The sequence below is a fragment of the Oenanthe melanoleuca genome, chromosome 9 (genome assembly GCF_029582105.1).
Source record: "Oenanthe melanoleuca isolate GR-GAL-2019-014 chromosome 9, OMel1.0, whole genome shotgun sequence".
In the NCBI taxonomy this organism is placed as follows: Eukaryota; Metazoa; Chordata; class Aves; order Passeriformes; family Muscicapidae; genus Oenanthe; species Oenanthe melanoleuca.
Window position 1 is genome coordinate 4,923,916 of NC_079343.1, and position 14,379 is coordinate 4,938,294.

The window sequence follows — 14,379 nt, forward strand, 5'->3', positions numbered from 1 at the left end:
TGCTGGTCATGGAGCTGCCCAGCTGAGGGGAGCAGGGAATTCATCCCCCCTGTACCCCCATCATCTCTGCTCATCCCCATCCCATCCCATCCCATCCCATCCCATCCCATCCCATCCCATCCCATCCCATCCCATCCCATCCCATCCCATGAAGGATCCACAGCAAGTCCTTGTTTGTGTTGGCAGAGTTTGAAGGGGGAAAGGTCACCCCTTTGCTGTGAAAAATGGTGGGAATCTCATGGAAATCTCATTCCTTTGGGATCTGGCTGTGATGCCAAGGGACAATTTTGGTTTGTGAGCTGTGCTAATGTGGAAGAACTGGAGGTGCCATGTGAAGGGAAACACAGGCAGCTCCCTGCAGGGACTCCATGGCTGCTAGAGAGGGAGACAGAGAAGGGATTGTGCTCTGACGGGAAGGAAGTTATGAAAAATGCATCTACATCCAAATTGATTCACTTCAAGGTGCCATCATTACTTTCAGCTTTGTTTGCTGGGAGCAGATGGATCTGTAAAGAAACAGACAGGGCATCACAGATCATTTTTTGGTAATTTTTGGCAATTTTTCATCTCTCTGCGGAATATTTTTATGAAATGCATTCAAAACCAGAGCAGAAAAGAGCAAATTGAGCATGGAGATTCCCCAAGAGCTGTGTCCCTTCAGCTGACCATACCTGAGAGGGACCAGCCCACCCCATGTGTCACTTAGATTTGATGGCAAGGAAAGGATGCTCCCAACTGGAATTTAAAGCATTGCTCTGATGGATGACACCCCAGTGGGTGACTCTGCTGTCAATATTCGTGTGATACTTTGTGTTTAATGAGTGCCAAATAGTGTAAAACATCACAGGATGGGCTTGAAATGGGGCTTGAAATCAGGCTTAGTCTAAGCTCAGCTAATATTTTACGGCTGCTTAGAGTTAAACATCTGCTTAAACGCTCTTAATGAGCCAAGGACTTTTTTTTTTTTTTTTTTTCATTATTATTATTTCACTTGTCTTCTTTTCCCAGGTGTTCGTGGCCCTGGGCTGCTGCCCAGGAAAGGAATGAGAAGATGGGAATGTGGTAAAATGGATTTGCAGCCACCTCTTCCCTTCACCAGCCAGGGAAGCCCTCTGGATTTTTATTCATTATTGGCATGTCTTCCAAAGGGCAGAAGACCAGGTACAAAGTCTGCTGGTGACAAATTTGGGTCTTCTCACTGGCCACAACTTCAGTCATTCCTGGTGTTATTTCCTGTAATAATTAAATCATGGAATCCCAGAGGACCTTAAAGCCCATGCCTTGGGCAGGGACACCTCCCACTATCCCAGGGTGCTCCAAGCCCTGTCCAAACTTGAGGGTTCCTTGTGGCACAGTCTCACCCATGCTCAGAGTAGATTTAGATGGGATATTGGGAAGGAATTGTTCCCTGAGAGGGTGCTGAGGCCCTGCATCTGCATCCCAACCTGCTTGGGAAAGTGAGAGCAGGAATTGTGTCAGAGCTCACCTGGCTCAGTGGAGGGAGGAGCTGGTCACAAAGGATTTGTGGCAGAGGTGGCTCTGTCAGCAGAAGGACTGGGATCTGCAGGAAGGGACATTCCTCATGTTCCCAGTGAGGCAGGCAGGGCTTTGGTGCTTTACAGCAAGAGGGGAGACCTCCAAAGACAAGGATGTGTGGGGAGGATGGAGATGGAGAGGTCAGGAGCTGCTTCTGTCTGAAAGAGTGGGGAAGGAAGAGGCCAGGATGGGCAGGGATAATGCTCAGGGAAAAATGCTGCTTTTCCAATGGAGCAGTGAAATGAGGGGAGCAGAGCACCGTGAGGTCCTGGTTATAAGGGGATCCTGTGCTTCAGGGATGCCTGGGCAGGATGAATGATCTGGTCTGGGTAGATTTACTGCCCAGGAAGGAAGGAGGGGATTGATCTGGTGATGGGGCAGAAGCAGCAAAGGGAGGCACATCCAGGAGACTTCCTGATGGAAAGGTGGAGAAAGAAAATCATCATCAAATCCAGGAGCATCCAGAAGCCTTTCACTGATGTGGAGGATGCTTAAATTCTCCATGGCATGAGATATCCATCAGGAGACAGGCATCACACAACCCCTGCAGCTGGCACCTCCCAAAAACACAGATTTCCCCAGGGGCTGGCAGGGAATCTGCCCTCTCCATGAAGGGGAGGAACCAGCAGCAGGGCTGGCTGGCACTTTTTCCTGGGGCCAAGGTGTTGGATACACAGGCAGGATGCAGCAACAGGCACTGTGCCCAGGGGTGTTTCACACCCTCCCACCAGGCACCTTGCAGCTGCTGCTGGGACCAAAATCAGCTTCTTCCACCTCCTGCTCTCCTCCTTTTCCCTCCAGAGCTGTGCTGCTCCATCCCTGCTGCTGGCACCTGGTGTGGATGGCCAGGCTGGTGCCCAGTGTTCCTGGCAGTGCAGCAGGTACTGGAGACCCAGAATCTGCTCAGCACCTGCTCCAACAGCCTCCCCACCTCTTCCAGACCTTTCCCAAATGCAGCCAGCACCTCCTGCTCTTTCCCAGCTTCTCCTGGAACTCACAGGAGATGAGCACAAGAGACATCTTCCATGTGAGAACTTTGCTGAGGTTGGCTGTGCTTGGTGCCCTGCTTTGCTACAAGTCCTGGCAGGATTTTTCTTCTCCTGGCAGGAGAGAGGAATAGGATGGGATTTGACTTATCTTCAGAGGAGCCACCAGATAACAGAGCCTTGGAAATGCCTCTTCCTTGAGCTCACCTGTGAAGGAGCTGGAGTGGTGAAGTTCCCCAGTCCCATCCCTCCCCTCATGGACACTCCCATAGAGTCGAGTCACAGGGTAGAAAAGGCAAATCCTCACTTGTTGCCAGAGACAGAGAGAAACTGGAGAGCAGAGATGAGGATGGGAGCAGAGTGAGGAGTGTGGGTGGTCAAAAGGAGTGGGGAGCAATGGGGGCTGTCCATGTGGGAAACAGGGAGAACTTCCTGGGCTTTAATGTTCCTCCCCTGCATCCCCTCAGTGCTGGGAGGGAAATCCATGGGCAGGAAAACCCTGCTGTAACAGAGAGTGGAGCAAAGCTAAACCAGACTGTGACACTCATGGCTGGGGCTGAGGGAAGGGAAGGGAGAGGAAAAGTGTTCCCTTGTGTCCTGCTCCTGCTCCAACAATCACCAGCACTGGGCTTGGCCCCACCTGGCCTTACACTGGAGTGACTGTGGAGGAGCACAGGGCAAGCAGGAGCCCCCAGCCCAAACACATGAGCACACAAACCCTGTGTGCAGAGCGCTGCCTTCTCCCCCTGGATCCCAAATTCTGAGCTGCAGCCAGCTCAGCAGCTGCAGTGTTTGCAGGAGATAGCATTGTGCACATGGCAAACATTGGATGACGGAGGCTGATCCCCACCTCTCTGCTCCTGGGTTAAAACCAGCTGCTCAGAGAGACTCGGCAGAGATCTGCAAGCTGGGCTTCTCTTTAGGGAATTGGGTGGGTTGGCATTATCCTGGGAAGGAGAGTATCTGGGAGGGGATTGCTCACTGCTGGGATTAAATGGGATTTTTGCTGGACATGGGTGACCACCTCATGTCCGTTGCATTCCATTTATTTAAGAGGGATTTGGGAAGCTGGAGGGCCATCCCTATCCTTCCTTGGTGTCTCAGCATCCCCTTTCCAGGCACACTTCCTACAGCTGGGTTTGACCTGGGAGGATGGGGCAGAGCAGCCACTGCCTGGCAAAACACGAAGTAAAAGTGTGGGAGCACAAGTCTTTGGAAAATGTGACTCATTTCTTGGAGAGAAGTGAGCTCAGAGGAGTTATGGCTTATGAACTCTTTTATTTTCACTCGCACGAAAGTCCCTCTCAAAAACGTAGGGTGTAAAGTCCATGTGAGGAAAACACCAGGAGAAGACTGGTCTGGTTTGTGCTTCTCCTTTTTTGCCCAGGGGGCTGCAGTCCAAAATCTGTTGTGCTTCCAACTTTTCTGACGTGGGAAGCTGCTGTTAGTTCCAAGAGGAGCAGAGACAATTTTCCTCCTGTAAGGCCATTCCTCTCTTTAGGAATTTTTCCCTTGGAGAAGCTCATGAAAAGGCTCAAAGTCTGTCAGATTTAGGAAGGTTTGGTTCATGAGCACCTATCAGGAAACAGAACTGAGTCAAAGCTGTCCTTGGAGGCTACCCTGGATGGATACCCACCACCGTTCTCAGCATCCCAAGGGAATAGGAACGGTTGTTATGGAAAGTTCTTTATTTCTCCTACAAAGGCGGATACCGACAGAGTGGGGACTGTGTTTGGCTGGAACGATCACCCCTCTCCTCCTTGCTGCACGTCACTCAACATCCTCAGGGCCTGGGAGATCCCTGTGCTTGGCATTCCGGATCAGGTCCTCGTAGGTGGAGGGGCAGTAGGTTTTGTAGAGTTTCTCAGCCAGGGTGTTGCTGCCGGCCACCACGACCTTGCGGTTGCGGTTCATGAAGTTCCACAGGTGCAGAGCATAGGAGTGGTTGAAACTGGGGCTTTTATCCCACACCTGGTAGTACCGGCTCCAGGCTGGGTATGGGATGGGGTAGAAACGCTGGGGGTTGAGGAAGGAGATGTTCTGGCAGCTGTGGTCCTCGGTGCCTTGGAAATCCGTGAGGTTGCAGAGCGTTTTGAGCATCCTCGTCATCAGGAAGGGGCCCTGGTTGCCCCAGATGTTGCCGTTGTACTTGAGAACGAAGTTCTCCATGCAGTCCCAGATGAACTTGTGGCGGGCGGGGAAGCCGAAGATGCCGTTGCTGGAGAAGCGCGACTTCTGCGCGGCCAGGAAGCTCTCCTGGGGGATGGGCCGGATGGAGATCACGTCCGTGTCCATGTAGATGCCCCCGTACTTCCAGATGAGCGCCAGTCTGCTGGCGTCCGAGCTGACGTGCACCCAGTTCTTCTCCTGCTCCGGGACCACCTGCGGAGTGGGAAAGGTGAGATGTTGTGTTGGGCTGATGTGGCCAGAAATGTGTATTCTGTCACCATCTGCTGAAGCCGGGTGGGGCAGCGATTCCTTATCTCCATGGCACATATTATCTGCTAATGGGCCATCTTTAAACCAGCTGGGCAATCATCTTTATCTTTCCCACAGCCCATCCTCCCTCCAGGAGATATCTCCTGTTAATGGGCCATTGAGTCCCACTGTATGACTGATAAAATTACATCATCCCACTGGGAGATGCTCCAGCCAGGGGAGCAGCCAAGCCTTTCCTACCTAGATAAAAACTGAGATTTTGGACAGCAAGGTACCTTCTTTCCACTGGATTCCAGAGGAAAACTGGACTGTTTCCCATCATCTCTGGACCTTCAGAGGAAAACTGCACCTTCTACAGGAGCACTGCTCCAGCTGAACCACATCTGCCACTGCAGGAGGATGCAGCCACCATTTAATGGGACTGTGCCAACACCCTGACTGACTGACGGGTGTCAGCTTGGATTCTGACTCTGTCAGGGTTTGGGATCGTTCTATGCAATACTGTATTTCTATTTTAATTTTCTTACTAGAGAACTGTTATTCCTAATTCCCATATCTTTGCCTGAGAGCCCCTTAATTTCAAAATTACAATAATTTGAAAGGAGAGGGTTTACATTCTCCATTTCAAAGAGAAGCTTCTGCCTTTATTGGCAGACACCTGTCCTCCAAACCAGGACAGATTTGATGCTGCCAGCAGGTGTGGAAGGAGCAGAAACCCTGACAGGGCCTCCCTGGAAAATCATCCCTTAGATTAGAAATTGCTTACTTAGAATGACTAATACTAGAAAAGTTTCACCTCCTTTGCAGACCCCCGCTTTATCTCCTTGTGATTTCATTGGTCCATTTCTGATCCCTTAGGTGATAGGTCACTTTTTACCTAAAATCCTTAGTAGTTGGTGAGTTTTACAATCCCCTGTACCATTGGTTCGTTTCTAAGGCACCCTGACCCTAGAAAAGCCTTCTTTGTACCTTATGTGTTTGGACTGCTGCCTGGGACCCTTTGTGGAAGAAATAACCTGTCTGCAGAACCTCCGTGCAGATTTCTTGATCTCTTTTCTCTGCTGGCCAAAAAGGTTCTTTGCAAGCTGAGCAGAAATCACCATAAGAGCTGATGGCCTAGACTCTAGGCATTGCTTGCATCCAAGTACCTTGTGGCTGAAACCTGCCTGAGACACCAGGAGAAGCTGTTCCTTATGGGACACCTTATCCAGGCTTGTTATGGCAGCGTGGGGCAAACCCTAAACCCCAGCAGTCACAGGCAAGGAACAGATCCAATCCATCCACAAATGGCACCACAAACCTGCACCTGCATGGCTGCAAATGTCACTGACAGCTTTTGCTGCCTCCAGCCATCGGATTTTACTGGGATAAGATAAGGAGCTGGAGCAGAGCAGCGCTTTGTTAAGATTAGGAGTGCAGGAACATTTCCCAGGTGGTTTGATGGCACCTACAGTGTTAAACCAATGGCACCATGAGTCACTCACTGCTATTTCAGTGGGACACAACCCACTTAACACACTCCCAGATCCCTCCCAGCTCTTTGAACCAGGCTGCAGGCTTTTCATCAGTGTTTGTTGGCATTTGGAGTCATTTTTTCTCAGGAGAAGAAAGAGTTTGGAGGAAATCTGCCTGCCCTGCCCAAGCAGTTCGACCAAAGCTCCTTGTGGGCAGTTTGCCAGGAACTTTTTCCAGGGTGGAGCTCACCAGATCCCACCTTGGCTTTGCATGTTGCTGTTATAGAACCTGAAATCTCTCTCCTATCTCTTATCTCCTGCAGGCTCCGTCAGAGCGAGGCAGCTCTATCAAGTGCTCAAGGCAGCACATTTTGTTCAACCAGCTTCTGTTGGGGAAGATTATTAAGGCTGTTTTCTCAAAACACGTCTGCAATCTATTTTTACCGATGTTTCCTTTGCCAGAAAATCCAATTCTCCAGATAAGGCCGATCATGTACGCCACAAACAGAGAGATGAATACACAGCAAAACGCGGCCAAAACGAATCTGTTCCCAACCAAAACAATAAAAGTCAACAATAACTTCACACAGTCCTGCATTCCTCATTCTTTTTAAAGGTGGAATTCCTTTCCCCACCCCTAGTTATGACACCTTTCCTGTTTTCCCCTTGCCTTGACCCTCACCTGGTTGTACCACTGGAGCAGAGGGGTCTCCTGGAAGACCGTTTCCATCTGGAGAGGGAAAATGAAGACATTCTTCATGGAAGACAGGAGGGAGAAGGCTGCGTAGCTGGTGTTCATGTCCAAGGCTGTCTCGTTGGTGAGTCCCCTCAGGAAGAGGATGATGGGCCTGTCCTGGTAAATCCGGGCAGCGGATTCCACGGAGCACGACACCAGCGGGGGCGGCTCCAGGCGCTCCGTCGTCTCCAGGAAAATGATGCTCTTGCCAAGGTTCAGCACCTGCTCAGGTGTCAGGTAGTGCTGGGCCATGGGCAAGTAGGAGAAGACACAGCCGGACAAGAGGGAGATCTCGTACAAAATGCCCGAGACAAAGCAGAAACAGAGGCATATCTGGATTTTCCTCAACATTCTTTCTCTCCTGGAGCGTTTGGGGGCGTGCCTCCGACATGGGTGCTGAGGAGAGACAAGGAACAGCAAAAGAGGAGTCAGTTATTGCTCAGCAGGACTGGAAAGTGGAGGTACATGGCTTTGGACAGTGGAAGGTGAAGGCAGTTTGGTGACAAGCCTGGTGATGATCCCTCTATGGGTATAGAGGGCCCTTCCCTCTGGGATGAAGATCTGGGGTCCCAATTCCTTGGCCCCTGCCAGGCAGGGAGAACCAGGAGAGGTGTTGGAGAAGGGATGGGCAGCTGTGTCCCATGGTGTTGGGCAGAGAGGGAAGGACCCAGGGAAGGCAGGTGAGAAGGGTCACCATGCCAAGCCAAGGAGCCCCAAGAACATCCCTGGGGCAGACTGGTGTGGGGAACTGTTCCCAAGCACTGCAGTGCCATTCCAACACACACTAATTCCGTGTGCCCATGGAATTAGGTGCCCAAGGGGGCTGTGAGGGGGAAGGTTGTGATGACAGTTCAGGGTGTGTCACCCAAAGCTAAGACATCAGCATTCCAAAGGCTTTCTCCCAATCCATCCCTTCTGCTAACAGCCCTGAGGGATGTGAGGGATTTGTGTCCTGCAGGGATGGAGTATTGTCATGGACCAGAGAGAAGCAGGTGAGGATGGAAAGTGTATGTTTCATGCAAGGAAGGAATTACGACCTACCCGGATTATAGTCCTGACAAATCTACATTTCCAGCACCTTTTCTTGCCCCGGCGGTGGCTCCTGGACTCCTGCAAAGCCCAGCTCCTTGGTGAGGACACCCAAACTGTCTGGAGCATGCAAAGGGATTTCTGGAGGTGTGAGAATGGCGCAAGGGGGAAAACCAGCTCTGCTGCTGGCTCAGTCTCAGTCCCAGGAAAGGTGTGGGATCCACCTAAAAGGACAAAGAAGGGTTTGGTGAGACCTATCTTGTGCCTGGCACAGTTCCCCCTTCCCAATGCCACCAGGACACGAGGCCATACAGCCACAGGGAGTTCCTGCTGGTAAGAGGCAGGATGGAATGGGATCTGCACTGCACTGTCTGGTGACACAAGGGAATTCCCTCCTGAAATGCCACCTGGTTGCACCTGAGTGGCTCTGCAAGGTCCACCTGGAATGACAACCCAATGTCCAAGAGGCTCTGAAAGCGTCCAGAGCTTGATTGATTGAAAGGAATGGCAGGAAACACAGCTCTGTGTGCTGGGATAATTAATGAGCCTCATTCCATGTCACCCTTCCAGAATACAGATAAGTCTGGAGCAGAGCAAACCCCATGGAAATTCTCTGCCAGAGCTGAGCTTGCACTTGGAGCTGTGGCAGCTCCCCATCCATTTCTCAGGGCTGGATCTCATCAAATTAAATATTAAAGCAGTGACTGTTCCCATCAGTGCTGCTTCCTGTGCTGCATGACAGATTTTGTTGTTTTCCCTTCCAACTGCCCAGGGTTTCTCATCACATCCTGGGTTCCCAGGACAGCACAAGAGTTTGGGAAGAAATTCTTGGGTGTGAAGGTGGTTAGGCCTGGCTCAGGTTGCCCAGAGCAGCTGTGGCTGCCCCATCCCTGGAAGTGCTCAGGGCCAGGTTGGGGCTCTGGGCTAGTGGAAGGTGTCCCTGCCCATAGCAGGGCTGGCACTGGATGAGCTTCAAGCTCCCCTCCAGCCCAAACCTTCCTGGGATTCCATATTCCATGCCAGTTTCCAACCCCATCCCCAGTTCCTGCCGCTGTCCCTGCATTCTGCACTCTGCTGTGAGTGGCAGCACTGGGGCCTCCCTGCAGATACGGAATTGGAGCGGAAGACAGGGATGGAGAGCAAATATCCGCGGTTTGGGAAGATAAGGCAGCCCCGTGGGGCTCAGGTGGAGCACACATCCAGCCCAGCCCAGCCCCACAGGGCTCAGGAGACACCAGCATTACAATAAACTGCAGTTTATTTTGCCTTTCCCACCTGCCTCTCGATCTCAGATAGGTGCAGGTAATTTACTCCGGTCATTTGAAAAGAAAACAGAAATAAAATTTCTCCCTGACAGCTCTGTCACAATCTCAGCTTGGCCAGGTTTTCAGGCATCAAGTTGTTGTTTTTTTTTCAGCCCAGAGTGGTTTGGGTTGGAAGGGACCTTAGAGCTCATTTTGCTCCAAACCCCTGGAGTTCACACCCCTCAGAAAGCTCAGGGGGATCCTTCCAAACTGACCTGGGTCATCCCAGTCCTGGGGTCACCCAATGGTACCCTAAGACAGGAACACCTTCCACTGGCCCAGGTTGCTCCAAGCCCCATCCAAGCTGGTGTTGGACAATTCCAGAGTTGGGGCAACCACAGCTTCCATGGGCACCCTCTGGGCCCTGTCATCCTCACAGGAAGGAATTCCTTCCCAAAATCCATCTAACCTGTGGCAGTAAAAGCCATTCCCCTGTCCTGCCACTCCCTGTAAATCATCCCTGCTGCTGCTGCATGCCGACCAGGGACTGGAGCCCCTTTGCTGCTTTTTAAATCTCGATGCCACTCTCCTGGAGCAGAAACCCCTGGCTTTGCTTTGATTAGAGTTGGGACCGTGAGGACATTCCCATTACTGGATTAATATTTCTCCTTTGATGGCCGACAGATCCGATGTCTCAGGTCTTTATGAGCAGCCCAGCGAAGCCGCGCTGGCAATAGTCCTTCAAATTTAAAACAGTCCGGGAGGCTTTTTATTTGCAAATTGTGGGCAGAGAATGAGGAGCCACTCCAGCACCTCCCCGCTCCGTGCACGACATTGTGAACAGAAACACGCAGCTTCAGCGGCTCGTTCCGGGAAATTGTTTTGCTTGGTTGGTTTTCCAAAACCCCTGTGTGCCGAGTTATGAATTCTCATCACATTTGACCTGCAGGCTGCTGTTATCAAAATGTTCCCTTCCCTGCTCGAGTTAAAAGGACTGCGGAGCTGAATGTTAAAAATAAATCCCGGCCACTGAATAGATTACCCTGCTGAGTGTGATGATTCCGGGACGGGCTGCTGCCTTGATGGCCCATCTCGTCAAGAGATTTCTTTCCTTGGGGCAATTTCCGTGTTTCAAGTGCAGCATGAGAACGGCTGGGAGGCTACAAGGGAGATTACTACGGACACCTGTGGTAACTCCTCAAGGTGGCTGTGAGACACAGGTGCTGGGAATACAGCGGGGATTTGCCACCGAGGAGGGGCAGTGATGCTGCTGGGTCCTGGCCCTGCATCCTCTAAACATCACACCCCAGGACAGCCCACGGGGCACCACTGCAGGGACTTGGACTAAAGGGCTAAAACGCCTCATTTGCTAAAAAGGATTTTTTGAAATAAATAAATAAATAAAATAATCCCAGTGCCTGCAGCTCGGAGTTTGCCCAGACCTCATTTCAGTTTCAGGCTCTCCAAAGAGAGAGCTGCATCACAAACTGCAGCTCAAGCACCACAAGCAGAGATTGCACGGTCCTCTGGCAAACCCCACTGTCACTGTGCATCCCCACAGCTCCTGGAATCCCTCGGGATTCAGAGCAGACACCTCCATCCTCCTGCCTATCCCCTCTCTGCAGCTTTCCTCTGGAAAAGGATTTGCCTTTGGGATGCACCCAAGCTGTTTCTGAGGATAACCCCAGGCCAGTCCCTGATTTCCACACAAACTGCGTGTCGTGAGCACACACTGGTTTATTTTTGAGTCTCGATGGGATTTGCTGGAGGAAATTGCAGCTGCAATCACGCTAATGCACGTGCAGGCACTTCAACCCCAGCTTGGTCACACTTAGCACCAGGCGTGTTTGAAAACCCGTGCTAGGAGTACACTGGGTTCATGGCAGATTAATTAATGCAGCCGGTGTGATGCAAATGAAGGGGCTTCTCACCTTGCTGTGCCACACCTGCCTTCCCATTCTCCAGCTCAACAGGTTTAGGGATAGAGAAATCTCACCTGGGGGCTGCCAGGAGCAAGTGAGATGTGCGGCTGCTGGGGAGCCCCGCGGGGAGGGACGCACAGGTGATGGAGAACAGGTTTAGGGACAGAGCAAACCTCACAAAACTCACCTGGGGGCTGCCAGGAGCAGGAGGGCTGTGCAGGATGTGGGGGAGCCCCGCTGCGAGGGATGCACAGGCGATGCAGAGCAGGTTTAGGGACAGAGCAAACTTCACAAATCTCACCTGGGGGCTGCCAGGAGCAGGCGAAATGTGCGGCTGCTGGGGAGCCCCGCTGGGAGGGATGCACAGGCGATGGAGAGCAGGTTTAGGGATGGAGAAATCTCACCTGGGGGCTGCCAGGAGCAGGAGGGGTGTGCAGGCTGCGGGGGAGCCCCGCTGGGAGGGATGCACAGCCGATGCAGAGCCCGAGGACCCGCGCTGTGTCCCCGCTGAGTGCTGCCCTGGCAGGGCTCGGAGCTGCCTCATGGCTCGCTGTGCTCCAGCTCTGCTGTTTGCATTGCCGGGTGCCCAGATAAGGCTCCTGGGGCTGTGCTCTCCCCGCACAGGTCCGCCGGTGGCCAAAGGTGAGTCCCCTGCTCTGCCAGCGTCACGAAGGATGGGCGGGACTGGGGAAAGGCAGCTTTGGGGGTGGTTTGAGGCGTATCAAGCCTTTTCTCTTTGTACCCAGATCCGCACTTAGGGAGGATCTTATAGGACAAGGAAGAACTTTGCTGAATGGATCGGTGCTCTGGATAAGGCAACAACAGGGATTTCTGCACAAACAGCTCCCAAATAACACTGCACATCCTCAAGCATGGCCTGACAGGCAGGTGGGGAGGTTCCCTGATCCCTCAGAGCCTCTGCTTGTTCCCAGCAGGATGCTTTGAGGGCAGCAGAAACAGGATTAGGTGACCCACCGCAGACTGGAAATATTCCCCCAGAGCTTTCCTGACTCTGGAGCCTAAGGGGTGTGAACTCCAGTGGCCATCCTGTGCTTGGCCAGCAGAGTTTGTAAGGAGGCATCAAAGAAAACTCTCCAGTGCATCCCCCCTGATCCAGAGCTGCTCAGCCCGTGTGAGGACACCAGAGCATCCAGCTGGGATGTGACCCAGCACCAACAGCAATCAGGTTCTTTGCAGCTCTTCTCCTCTCTTTTTCCTTTCTCTCCCTATTTCTGGCCAAGCTGTATATCCAGAAATGCCAGGAGCGCTGGAAGCTTTGCCCAGCCAAGGGGTGCTGGCATCACCATGTGTTGCACACAGGCAAACACGGCAAAAGAAAACATTTTTCCACCCACACCCCCACCTCTCTCCACCAGCAGAGCTTAGAAATCACAAAAAAAAAACCCTTTTGGTGCATTACCCCCGCAGCCTGTGATGGCACCAAAAACCCAGCCAGCTCTTCAGAATCAGCCATTAACACTTTAGCCAGCCCGGGGCGGGATGCAGAGATGCTGCCCCGGTCCGTGATTCCTGCCGGGAGGGCTGGGGAGGATGCGGAGCCGCTAAAGCTGCTCCCGGCAGAGCAAACAGCGCCCACGGGCAGGCAGCGACATACCCAGGGCTTATCGGCTGATAAGAGCCCGGGTAAAAATGGCAGGAGGGTTCCAGGTGTGAAAAACATCCCCGGGGCAGTGACGCGGGCGAGGAGCGGCACAGCCCTGGGGAGGAGCGCTCCCTTCGGCAAACAGCGCATCGCTCGGGGGTGCCCTGGGGATTGGGGCGGACAGAACACACCTGCAAGGCTGGCAGCTGCTCTGGGGGTGAACACACCCATCCACCATCCAGCGGGTCCATGGCACCCCTGCCCATTGAAAGGGATGATCTTCAGGGTGCCCTCCAACCAAAATGAGTCTGTGATTCATGGTGCTCCGTTCTTCCCTCCCTTCCCAGGGCGCTGGGAGGATGCAGCAACACCGGGACACAGAGAGCAGCTGAAATTAGAAGTTCCAGCCCAGTTTTTATCTTATCCACAGCATGGAAACTTCCCCCATCCTGCCCCAGTTCTCCCCATTGCCCTAATGCCCTACTGAGACTCTTGGCACAGATTTAGGAGGAGATTTTTCCATGGAGCTCACTCCAGCAGAAACTTACAGCCTGGAGCAGCCTCATCCTGCCCCTTAATTCCAGAGGGACTGAGGCCAATCTCTTGGCACCCCACTGGATGCTGCAGGCTGAGCATCCCACCAGGACCTGCTCCAGGTGCCACTGCCAGCCCAGCATGGGAGTTTGGGTCCCCAAAATTCTGCTGAGGAGACAATAAGCAGGGTCACACACCCCACAGCTGGTCCACAGCTGGGGCTTGGACTGAGACTGCTGAGTGCTTCACACTCACACTAAACACAGGGAGCAGCCAAAGTGCTGCTGCTGCTGCTCTGCATTGCCCTCTATGGGAGCCTGTTTTCCAAAGGAAAAAAAAAAAGAAAATAAAAAGAAAAAATAAAATAAAAATGGGAGCCTGGAGGCAGAGCCTGTGCCTGAACCTCCTGCATCCCCAAGGGATGGGTGGCATGGCCAGGGAGGCTGAAATCACCCCTCAGTGTCACATAAGCAGGAGGCCCCAGCTCCCAGGGATGGGACAGGAGCAAAGTCAGGCTTTCCCTTCCCTTCTCCACATCCAACATGCCCAGAGCAACCTCTGGGACTCAAACACCACAGGACAATCCCCAGAGCCATGGGGAAAGTGTCTCACCACTCTTGGTCCCTGGTCTGCCTGCTCAGGTAGGGTTCACTGGGACATGGATCACAGGATCATGGAATGCTTTGGGTGGAGAGGACCATAAAACCCATCCCATGCCACTCCCTGCCATGAGCAGGGACACTTTCCTCCATCCCAGGTTGTTCCAAGCCCTGTCCAGGCTGGCCTTGGCCACTTCCTCCCAGAGCAGGGGAGCATTGATGTGGCTGCTTGGGGACTGCTCTCCAGGAGCCCAGCCAGCCACTGGGCTGGAGCTGCACTATCTGCTGGGTCTGGAT

General features: G+C 52.8%; 1 protein-coding gene across 1 annotated transcript; it reads right to left on the reverse strand.

Moving 5' to 3' along the window:
• Nucleotides 1-3,782: 3,782 nt before the first annotated feature.
• A4GNT (alpha-1,4-N-acetylglucosaminyltransferase) lies at nucleotides 3,783-12,010 on the reverse strand. The gene is made up of 4 exons (XM_056498896.1): nucleotides 11,751-12,010; nucleotides 8,193-8,404; nucleotides 7,098-7,547; nucleotides 3,783-4,904 (listed from the first exon to the last, which is right to left on the reverse strand). The coding sequence occupies exons 2-4, from the start codon at nucleotides 8,307-8,309 to the stop codon at nucleotides 4,293-4,295; spliced, it is 1,179 nt and encodes a 392-aa protein (XP_056354871.1). The 5' UTR covers nucleotides 8,310-8,404; nucleotides 11,751-12,010; the 3' UTR covers nucleotides 3,783-4,292.
• Nucleotides 12,011-14,379: the final 2,369 nt, after the last annotated feature.

Bases quoted from the DNA above. Each gene is read 5' to 3' on its own strand.
- A4GNT (XM_056498896.1), bottom strand. From the start codon at position 8,309: ATGCTCCAGACAGTTTGGGTGTCCTCACCAAGGAGCTGGGCTTTGCAG. The intron at 7,548-8,192 runs GTAGGTCGTAAT...GTCTCTCCTCAG, and splicing joins TTGTCAGGACTATAATCCGG to CACCCATGTCGGAGGCACGC. The intron at 4,905-7,097 runs GTGAGGGTCAAG...CCCACTCCGCAG, and splicing joins TGCTCCAGTGGTACAACCAG to GTGGTCCCGGAGCAGGAGAA.